Source organism: Megascapheus bottae, chromosome 16 (assembly GCF_031878675.1).
Source record: "Megascapheus bottae isolate mThoBot1 chromosome 16, mThoBot2.hap1, whole genome shotgun sequence".
NCBI classification, from domain to species: domain Eukaryota; kingdom Metazoa; phylum Chordata; class Mammalia; order Rodentia; family Geomyidae; genus Megascapheus; species Megascapheus bottae.
Window position 1 is genome coordinate 247178 of NC_143524.1, and position 11619 is coordinate 258796.

At 55.8% G+C, this 11619-nt stretch overlaps 1 protein-coding gene and 1 long non-coding RNA gene across 3 annotated transcripts in view; both read right to left on the reverse strand.

Moving 5' to 3' along the window:
- Positions 1 to 1563: 1563 nt before the first annotated feature.
- Rnh1 (ribonuclease/angiogenin inhibitor 1) overlaps positions 1564 to 11619 on the reverse strand; it is a 41604-nt gene continuing 31548 nt past the window's right edge. For both annotated transcript variants that reach the window (XM_090347077.1, XM_090347076.1), the window contains exon 10: positions 1564 to 1800. In XM_090347077.1, coding sequence (XP_090203203.1) covers positions 1713 to 1800 — 88 coding nt within the window. In that variant the 3' untranslated portion in view covers positions 1564 to 1712. The remainder of the gene's footprint in view (positions 1801 to 11619) is intronic.
- The window catches only part of LOC150052173 (uncharacterized), an 8370-nt gene continuing 7249 nt past the window's right edge, over positions 10499 to 11619 (reverse strand). Inside the window, exon 4 of the long non-coding RNA XR_016537992.1 lies at positions 10499 to 10562. This is a non-coding gene — a long non-coding RNA (uncharacterized LOC150052173). The remainder of the gene's footprint in view (positions 10563 to 11619) is intronic.

An 11619-nucleotide genomic window follows, 5' to 3' on the forward strand; every position in this document is an offset into this window, starting at 1 on the left:
GGGGCTGAACTTGGGGCATGGGCACTGTCCTTGGGCTTTCTCGAGGGTGGAGCTCTACCACTTGAGCCACAGAACCACTTCTGGCTTTTCTATGTATGTGGTACCAAGAAATCAAATCCAGGTCTTCGTGTGTGCTAGGCAAGCACTCTACCACTAGGCCACACTCCCTGCCCCCTCAGTAGTTTTGATAAGTTCAGTCGTAGCACCTAGGAGACTGAGGTATTTGGTGGGATTGAAGCCTACCCTTTAAAAAAAAAAAAAAGCCAGAGGCCGGGAGTGTGGCCTAGTAAAAGAGTGCTCGCCTAGCATGCAGGAAAACCCAGCTTGGATTCCTTGTTACCACGTACAAAGGAAAAAAAGCTGGAAGTGGTGCTATGGCTCCAGTGTAGCTGCCTTGAGAAAGTCCAAGAACAGTGCCCAGACCCTGGGTTCAAGCCCCAGGACTGGCAAAAAAAAAAAATGTGTGTATGAGAACTGTGGTCTGAAGCAAGCTCACACTGGCAATCCCAGCTACTCAGGAGGCCCAGACCTGGAGGGTCACAGTTGGAAGTCAGTCTAGGCAGAAAAGTCCGTGAGACTCCAATGAACCAGCAATAAGTCAGAATCATGGCTCTAATGGTAAGAATGCCAGCCATGAGCAAGAGAGCCTCGTGACAACACAGGCGTGAGCCACTGCGCCGGTGAAGCAAATGTGTGTGTGTGTGCCGGTACTAGGGCTTGAATTCAGGGCCAGGGTAGGTACTGTCCTTTCACGTCTCCACTCCCAGCTGGTGCTCCTGCTCCACATCCAGGTTTTTGGAATTGCCTGCCCTCTGAGCCTTGCTTCTGGGTGGCCCTGGGTGTGGAGGGCTGGCTCTGACAGGAACAGTGCTGGTTACAGGCTGTGTCCTTCTCTGTGCACAATGACGTCTGAACTAGGCAGTAACTTCACTGACCAGACAAATGAGGCTTTGATTCATCAAAAGCTAAATTTAGCGGGGCGCTGTGGCTCGCGCCTGTGCTCCCAGCTACTCAGGAGGCTGAGATCGGAGGATCGTGGTTTAAAGCCAACCCGGGCATTAAAAGGTCTGTGAGACTCATCTCCAATCAACCACCAGAAAGCTAGAGGTGCTGTGGCTCAAGGGGGAGGGTGGCAGCCTTGAGCTGAAGAGCTGAAGAGCTCAGGGGCAGCACCCAGGCCCAGAGTTCAAGTCTCATGACACCCAAAAATTTTTTTAAAAACCTAAAATGAAGTCAGTTGGAAGCACTGCCTCTGCCACATTTTCATGTTTTACTCCAGTTTATATAATGTCCAAATCGTAGCATAATCTGTCCCCTCAAACGTTTGTCACTGCTTTGTGGTAAAAACATCCACAAACCTTTCCTCTACCTTCTATTTATTTTCCGGGGGGGGGGGGGGGGAGGCTGATCTCAGCACAAGACAGGAGCCACAAACGGTGGCCACTGGAGCTCGTGGAGAGTGAATACCGCATTTGCAGTGGTAGTGCTGCTACACTCTGCTAGGCAGCCAGAGGACACAAGAATTGCACAGGGCCACAATGAAGGATTTCCACACAAGGTGGAAACCACAAAGGGTTTTAATAATTACAAAGTGTCTAATAAATTTCTCTTGCAGAAATGATTGTTGTTTCTTTCTAACTGGAACCAACAGCCTGAACTACTAAAATCAGGTTGTGCTCAGAAGTGCTGGCCAGAGGCCAGGGAGGAGTCCATCAGGAGATGATCCTCAGAGACGGCCTGGCTTCCTCTAGGGCCTGGAGCTGCTCCTCCATCTCCTGGGTCCAGTAAATGTCATACAGGCTGTGCAGAAGCAGAAGCAGGGGCTTGGCACCCACATTCCCTCCCCTACCTTCCTCCTCCACTGAGTCCTCACCCCATTCACTCCTCCACCTTCCTCCTCCACTGAGTCCTCATCCCACTCACTCCTCCACCTTCCTCCTCCACTGAGTCCACATCCCATTCACTCCTCCACCTTCCTCCTCCACTGATCCTCACCCCATTCACTCCTCCACCTTACTCCTCCACTGATCCTCACCCCATTCACTCCTCCACCTTCCTCCTCCACTGATCCTCACCCCATTAACTCCTCCACCTTCCTCCTCCACTGAGTCCTCACCCCATTCACTCCTCCACCTTCCTCCTCCACTGATCCTCACCCCATTCACTCCTCCACCTTCCTCCTCCACTGATCCTCACCCCATTCACTCCTCCACCTTCCTCCTCCACTGATCCTCATCCCATTCACTCCTCCACCTTCCTCCTCCACTGATCCTCATCCCATTCACTCCTCCACCTTCCTCCTCCACTGATCCTCACCCCATTCACTCCTCCACCTTCCTCCTCCACTGATCCTCACCCCATTCTCTCCTCCATCTTCCTCCTCCACTGAGTCCTCATCCCATTCACTCCTCCACCTTCCTCCTCCACTGAGTCCTCATCCCATTCACTCCTCCACCTTCCTCCTCCACTGAGTCCTCACCCCATTCACTCCTCCACCTTCCTCCTCCACTGATCCTCATCCCATTCACTCCTCCACCTTCCTCCTCCACTGATCCTCATCCCATTCACTCCTCCACCTTCCTCCTCCACTGAGTCCTCACCCCATTCACTCCTCCACCTTCCTCCTCCACTGATCCTCACCCCATTCACTCCTCCACCTTCCTCCTCCACTGATCCTCATCCCATTCACTCCTCCACCTTCCTCCTCCACTGAACCTCATCCCATTCACTCCTCCACCTTCCTCCTCCACTGAGTCCTCACCCCATTCACTCCTCCACCTTCCTCCTCCACTGATCCTCACCCCATTCACTCCTCCACCTTCCTCCTCCACTGATCCTCACCCCATTCACTCCTCCACCTTCCTCCTCCACTGATCCTCACCCCATTCACTCCTCCACCTTCCTCCTCCACTGATCCTCATCCCATTCTCTCCTCCACCTTCCTCCTCCACTGATCCTCACCCCATTCACTCCTCCACATTCCTCCTCCACTGAGTCCTCACCCCATTCACTCCTCCACCTTCCTCCTCCACTGATCCTCATCCCATTCACTCCTCCACCTTCCTCCTCCACTGATCCTCATCCCATTCACTCCTCCACCTTCCTCCTCCACTGAGTCCTCACCCCATTCACTCCTCCACCTTCCTCCTCCACTGATCCTCATCCCATTCACTCCTCCACCTTCCTCCTCCACTGATCCTCACCCCATTCACTCCTCCACCTTCCTCCTCCACTGATCCTCATCCCATTCACTCCTCCACCTTCCTCCTCCACTGATCCTCACCCCATTCACTCCTCCACCTTCCTCCTCCACTGATCCTCACCCCATTCACTCCTCCACCTTCCTCCTCCACTGAGTCCTCACCCCATTCACTCCTCCACCTTCCTCCTCCACTGATCCTCATCCCATTCACTCCTCCACCTTCCTCCTCCACTGATCCTCATCCCATTCACTCCTCCACCGTCCTCCTCCACTGAGTCCTCACCCCATTCACTCCTCCACCTTCCTCCTCCACTGATCCTCACCCCATTCACTCCTCCACCTTCCTCGTCCACTGATCCTCACCCCATTCACTCCTCCACCTTCCTCCTCCACTGAGTCCTCACCCCATTCACTCCTCCACCTTCCTCCTCCACTGATCCTCACCCCATTCACTCCTCCACCTTCCTCCTCCACTGATCCTCACCCCATTCACTCCTCCACCTTCCTCCTCCACTGATCCTCACCCCATTCACTCCTCCACCTTCCTCCTCCACTGAGTCCTCACCCCATTCACTCCTCCACCTTCCTCCTCCACTAAGTCCTCATCCCATTCACTCCTCCACCTTCCTCCTCCACTGATCCTCACCCCATTCTCTCCTCCACCTTCCTCCTCCACTGAGTCCTCACCCCATTCTCTCCTCCACCTTCCTCCTCCACTGATCCTCACCCCATTCACTCCTCCACCTTCCTCCTCCACTGATCCTCACCCCATTCACTCCTCCACCTTCCTCCTCCACTGATCCTCACCCCATTCACTCCTCCACCTTCCTCCTCCACTGAGTCCTCACCCCATTCACTCCTCCACCTTCCTCCTCCACTGATCCTCACCCCATTCACTCCTCCACCTTCCTCCTCCACTGATCCTCACCCCATTCACTCCTCCACCTTCCTCCTCCACTGATCCTCACCCCATTCACTCCTCCACCTTCCTCCTCCACTGAGTCCTCACCCCATTCTCTCCTCCACCTTCCTCCTCCACTGATCCTCACCCCATTCACTCCTCCACCTTCCTCCTCCACTGAGTCCTCATCCCATTCACTCCTCCACCTTCCTCCTCCACTGATCCTCACCCCATTCACTCCTCCACCTTCCTCCTCCACTGAGTCCTCACCCCATTCACTCCTCCACCTTCCTCCTCCACTGATCCTCACCCCATTCACTCCTCCACCTTCCTCCTCCACTGAGTCCTCACCCCATTCACTCCTCCACCTTCCTCCTCCACTGATCCTCATCCCATTCACTCCTCCACCTTCCTCCTCCACTGAGTCCTCACCCCATTCTCTCCTCCACCTTCCTCCTCCACTGATCCTCATCCCATTCACTCCTCCACCTTCCTCCTCCACTGAGTCCTCATCCCATTCACTCCTCCACCTTCCTCCTCCACTGAGTCCTCATCCCATTCACTCCTCCACCTTCCTCCTCCACTGATCCTCATCCCATTCACTCCTCCACTTTCCTCCTCCACTGATCCTCACCCCATTCACTCCTCCACCTTCCTCCTCCACTGAGTCCTCATCCCATTCACTCCTCCACCTTCCTCCTCCACTGATCCTCACCCCATTCACTCCTCCACCTTCCTCCTCCACTGATCCTCACCCCATTCACTCCTCCACCTTCCTCCTCCACTGATCCTCACCCCATTAACTCCTCCACCTTCCTCCTCCACTGAGTCCTCACCCCATTCACTCCTCCACCTTCCTCCTCCACTGATCCTCACCCCATTCACTCCTCCACCTTCCTCCTCCACTGATCCTCACCCCATTCACTCCTCCACCTTCCTCCTCCACTGATCCTCATCCCATTCACTCCTCCACCTTCCTCCTCCACTGATCCTCACCCCATTCACTCCTCCACCTTCCTCCTCCACTGATCCTCACCCCATTCTCTCCTCCATCTTCCTCCTCCACTGAGTCCTCATCCCATTCACTCCTCCACCTTCCTCCTCCACTGAGTCCTCATCCCATTCACTCCTCCACCTTCCTCCTCCACTGAGTCCTCACCCCATTCACTCCTCCACCTTCCTCCTCCACTGATCCTCATCCCATTCACTCCTCCACCTTCCTCCTCCACTGATCCTCATCCCATTCACTCCTCCACCTTCCTCCTCCACTGAGTCCTCACCCCATTCACTCCTCCACCTTCCTCCTCCACTGATCCTCACCCCATTCACTCCTCCACCTTCCTCCTCCACTGATCCTCATCCCATTCACTCCTCCACCTTCCTCCTCCACTGATCCTCATCCCATTCACTCCTCCACCTTCCTCCTCCACTGAGTCCTCACCCCATTCACTCCTCCACCTTCCTCCTCCACTGATCCTCACCCCATTCACTCCTCCACCTTCCTCCTCCACTGATCCTCACCCCATTCACTCCTCCACCTTCCTCCTCCACTGATCCTCACCCCATTCACTCCTCCACCTTCCTCCTCCACTGATCCTCATCCCATTCTCTCCTCCACCTTCCTCCTCCACTGATCCTCACCGCATTCACTCCTCCACATTCCTCCTCCACTGAGTCCTCACCCCATTCACTCCTCCACCTTCCTCCTCCACTGATCCTCATCCCATTCACTCCTCCACCTTCCTCCTCCACTGATCCTCATCCCATTCACTCCTCCACCTTCCTCCTCCACTGAGTCCTCACCCCATTCACTCCTCCACCTTCCTCCTCCACTGATCCTCATCCCATTCACTCCTCCACCTTCCTCCTCCACTGATCCTCACCCCATTCACTCCTCCACCTTCCTCCTCCACTGATCCTCATCCCATTCACTCCTCCACCTTCCTCCTCCACTGATCCTCACCCCATTCACTCCTCCACCTTCCTCCTCCACTGATCCTCACCCCATTCACTCCTCCACCTTCCTCCTCCACTGAGTCCTCACCCCATTCACTCCTCCACCTTCCTCCTCCACTGATCCTCATCCCATTCACTCCTCCACCTTCCTCCTCCACTGATCCTCATCCCATTCACTCCTCCACCGTCCTCCTCCACTGAGTCCTCACCCCATTCACTCCTCCACCTTCCTCCTCCACTGATCCTCACCCCATTCACTCCTCCACCTTCCTCCTCCACTGATCCTCACCCCATTCACTCCTCCACCTTCCTCCTCCACTGAGTCCTCACCCCATTCACTCCTCCACCTTCCTCCTCCACTGATCCTCACCCCATTCACTCCTCCACCTTCCTCCTCCACTGATCCTCACCCCATTCACTCCTCCACCTTCCTCCTCCACTGATCCTCACCCCATTCACTCCTCCACCTTCCTCCTCCACTGATCCTCACCCCATTCACTCCTCCACCTTCCTCCTCCACTGAGTCCTCACCCCATTCACTCCTCCACCTTCCTCCTCCACTAAGTCCTCATCCCATTCACTCCTCCACCTTCCTCCTCCACTGATCCTCACCCCATTCTCTCCTCCACCTTCCTCCTCCACTGAGTCCTCACCCCATTCTCTCCTCCACCTTCCTCCTCCACTGATCCTCACCCCATTCACTCCTCCACCTTCCTCCTCCACTGATCCTCACCCCATTCACTCCTCCACCTTCCTCCTCCACTGATCCTCACCCCATTCACTCCTCCACCTTCCTCCTCCACTGAGTCCTCACCCCATTCACTCCTCCACCTTCCTCCTCCACTGATCCTCACCCCATTCACTCCTCCACCTTCCTCCTCCACTGATCCTCACCCCATTCACTCCTCCACCTTCCTCCTCCACTGATCCTCACCCCATTCACTCCTCCACCTTCCTCCTCCACTGAGTCCTCACCCCATTCTCTCCTCCACCTTCCTCCTCCACTGATCCTCACCCCATTCACTCCTCCACCTTCCTCCTCTTCTGAGTCCTCACCCCATTCTCTCCTCCACCTTCTTCCTCCACTGATCCTCATCCCATTCACTCCTCCACCTTCCTCCTCCACTGATCCTCATCCCATTCACTCCTCCACCTTCCTCCTCCACTGAGCCCTCACCCCATTCACTCCTCCACCTTCCTCCTCCACTGATCCTCATCCCATTCACTCCTCCACCTTCCTCCTCCACTGAGCCCTCACCCCATTCACTCCTCCACCTTCCTCCTCCACTGATCCTCACCCCATTCACTCCTCCACCTTCCTCCTCCACTGAGTCCTCACCCCATTCTCTCCTCCACCTTCCTCCTCCACTGATCCTCATCCCATTCACTCCTCCACCTTCCTCCTCACTGAGTCCTCATCCCATTCACTCCTCCACCTTCCTCCTCCACTGAGTCCTCATCCCATTCACTCCTCCACCTTCCTCCTCCACTGATCCTCATCCCATTCACTCCTCCACTTTCCTCCTCCACTGATCCTCACCCCATTCACTCCTCCACCTTCCTCCTCCACTGAGTCCTCACCCCATTCACTCCTCCACCTTCCTCCTCCACTGATCCTCATCCCATTCACTCCTCCACCTTCCTCCTCCACTGATCCTCACCCCATTCACTCCTCCACCTTCCTCCTCCACTGATCCTCATCCCATTCACTCCTCCACCTTCCTCCTCCACTGATCCTCATCCCATTCACTCCTCCACCTTCCTCCTCCACTGATCCTCATCCCATTCACTCCTCCACCTTCCTCCTCCACTGATCCTCACCCCATTCACTCCTCCACCTTCCTCCTCCACTGAGTCCTCACCCCATTCACTCCTCCACCTTCCTCCTCTTCTGAGTCCTCACCCCATTCACTCCTCCACCTTCCTCCTCCACTGATCCTCACCCCATTCACTCCTCCACCTTCCTCCTCCACTGATCCTCACCCCATTCACTCCTCCACCTTCCTCCTCCACTGATCCTCATCCCATTCACTCCTCCACCTTCCTCCTCCACTGATCCTCACCCCATTCACTCCTCCACCTTCCTCCTCCACTGATCCTCACCCCATTCTCTCCTCCACCTTCCTCCTCCACTGATCCTCATCCCATTCACTCCTCCACCTTCCTCCTCCACTGAGTCCTCATCCCATTCACTCCTCCACCTTCCTCCTCTTCTGAGTCCTCACCCCATTCTCTCCTCCACCTTCCTCCTCCACTGATCCTCATCCCATTCACTCCTCCACCTTCCTCCTCCACTGATCCTCACCCCATTCACTCCTCCACCTTCCTCCTCCACTGAGTCCTCATCCCATTCACTCCTCCACCTTCCTCCTCCACTGATCCTCATCCCATTCACTCCTCCACCTTCCTCCTCCACTGATCCTCACCCCATTCACTCCTCCACCTTCCTCCTCCACTGATCCTCACCCCATTCACTCCGCCACCTTCCTCCTCCACTGATCCTCATCCCATTCACTCCTCCACCTTCCTCCTCCACTGATCCTCACCCCATTCACTCCTCCACCTTCCTTCTCCACTGAGTCCTCATCCCATTCACTCCTCCACCTTCCTCCTCCACTGATCCTCATCCCATTCACTCCTCCACCTTCCTCCTCCACTGATCCTCACCCCATTCACTCCTCCACCTTCCTCCTCCACTGAGTCCTCACCCCATTCACTCCTCCACCTTCCTCCTCCACTAAGTCCTCATCCCATTCACTCCTCCACCTTCCTCCTCCACTGATCCTCACCCCGTTCACTCCTCCACCTTCCTCCTCCACTGAGTCCTCATCCCATTCACTCCTCCACCTTCCTCCTCCACTGAGTCCTCACCCCATTCACTCCTCCACCTTCCTCCTCCACTGATCCTCACCCCATTCACTCCTCCACCTTCCTCCTCCACTGATCCTCACCCCATTCACTCCTCCACCTTCCTCCTCCACTGATCCTCACCCCATTCACTCCTCCACCTTCCTCCTCCACTGAGTCCTCATCCCATTCACTCCTCCACCTTCCTCCTCCACTGAGTCCTCACCCCATTCACTCCTCCACCTTCCTCCTCCACTGATCCTCATCCCATTCACTCCTCCACCTTCCTCCTCCACTGATCTTCACCCCATTCACTCCTCCACCTTCCTCCTCCACTGATCCTCACCCCATTCACTCCTCCACCTTCCTCCTCCACTGATCCTCACCCCATTCACTCCTCCACCTTCCTCCTCCACTGAGTCCTCATCCCATTCACTCCTCCACCTTCCTCCTCCACTGAGTCCTCATCCCATTCACTCCTCCACCTTCCTCCTCCACTGATCCTCATCCCATTCACTCCTCCACCTTCCTCCTCCACTGATCTTCACCCCATTCACTCCTCCACCTTCCTCCTCCACTGATCCTCACCCCATTCACTCCTCCACCTTCCTCCTCCACTGAGTCCTCATCCCATTCACTCCTCCACCTTCCTCCTCCACTGAGTCCTCACCCCATTCACTCCTCCACCTTCCTCCTCCACTGATCCTCATCCCATTCACTCCTCCACCTTCCTCCTCCACTGATCTTCACCCCATTCACTCCTCCACCTTCCTCCTCCACTGAGTCCTCATCCCATTCACTCCTCCACCTTCCTCCTCCACTGATCCTCACCCCATTCACTCCTCCACCTTCCTCCTCCACTGATCCTCACCCCATTCACTCCTCCACCTTCCTCCTCCACTGAGTCCTCATCCCATTCACTCCTCCACCTTCCTCCTCCACTGAGTCCTCACCCCATTCACTCCTCCACCTTCCTCCTCCACTGATCCTCATCCCATTCACTCCTCCACCTTCCTCCTCCACTGATCTTCACCCCATTCACTCCTCCACCTTCCTCCTCCACTGATCCTCACCCCATTCACTCCTCCACCTTCCTCCTCCACTGATCCTCACCCCATTCACTCCTCCACCTTCCTCCTCCACTGAGTCCTCATCCCATTCACTCCTCCACCTTCCTCCTCCACTGAGTCCTCATCCCATTCACTCCTCCACCTTCCTCCTCCACTGATCCTCATCCCATTCACTCCTCCACCTTCCTCCTCCACTGATCCTCACCCCATTCACTCCTCCACCTTCCTCCTCCACTGATCCTCACCCCATTCACTCCTCCACCTTCCTCCTCCACTGAGTCCTCATCCCATTCACTCCTCCACCTTCCTCCTCCACTGATCCTCACCCCATTCACTCCTCCACCTTCCTCCTCTTCTGAGTCCTCACCCCATTCTCTCCTCCACCTTCCTCCTCCACTGATCCTCATCCCATTCACTCCTCCACCTTCCTCCTCCACTGATCCTCATCCCATTCACTCCTCCACCTTCCTCCTCCACTGAGCCCTCACCCCATTCACTCCTCCACCTTCCTCCTCCACTGATCCTCATCCCATTCACTCCTCCACCTTCCTCCTCCACTGAGCCCTCACCCCATTCACTCCTCCACCTTCCTCCTCCACTGATCCTCACCCCATTCACTCCTCCACCTTCCTCCTCCACTGAGTCCTCACCCCATTCTCTCCTCCACCTTCCTCCTCCACTGATCCTCATCCCATTCACTTCTCCACCTTCCTCCTCCACTGAGTCCTCATCCCATTCACTCCTCCACCTTCCTCCTCCACTGAGTCCTCATCCCATTCACTCCTCCACCTTCCTCCTCCACTGATCCTCATCCCATTCACTCCTCCACCTTCCTCCTCCACTGATCCTCACCCCATTCACTCCTCCACCTTCCTCCTCCACTGAGTCCTCATCCCATTCACTCCTCCACCTTCCTCCTCCACTGATCCTCATCCCATTCACTCCTCCACCTTGCTCCTCCACTGATCCTCACCCCATTCACTCCTCCACCTTCCTCCTCTTCTGAGTCCTCACCCCATTCACTCCTCCACCTTCCTCCTCCACTGATCCTCACCCCATTCACTCCTCCACCTTCCTCCTCCACTGATCCTCACCCCATTCTCTCCTCCACCTTCCTCCTCCACTGATCCTCATCCCATTCACTCCTCCACCTTCCTCCTCCACTGAGTCCTCATCCCATTCACTCCTCCACCTTCCTCCTCCACTGAGTCCTCATCCCATTCACTCCTCCACCTTCCTCCTCCACTGAGTCCTCATCCCATTCACTCCTCCACCTTCCTCCTCCACTGATCCTCATCCCATTCACTCCTCCACCTTCCTCCTCCACTGATCCTCACCCCATTCACTCCTCCACCTTCCTCCTCCACTGATCCTCACCCCATTCACTCCTCCACCTTCCTCCTCCACTGATCCTCACCCCATTCAATCCTCCACCTTCCTCCTCCACTGATCCTCACCCCATTCACTCCTCCACCTTCCTCCTCCACTGATCCTCACCCCATTCACTCCTCCACCTTCCTCCTCCACTGATCCTCACCCCATTCACTCCTCCACCTTCCTCCTCCACTGATCCTCACCCCATTCACTCCTCCACCTTCCTCCTCCACTGATCCTCACCCCATTCTCTCCTCCACCTTCCTCCA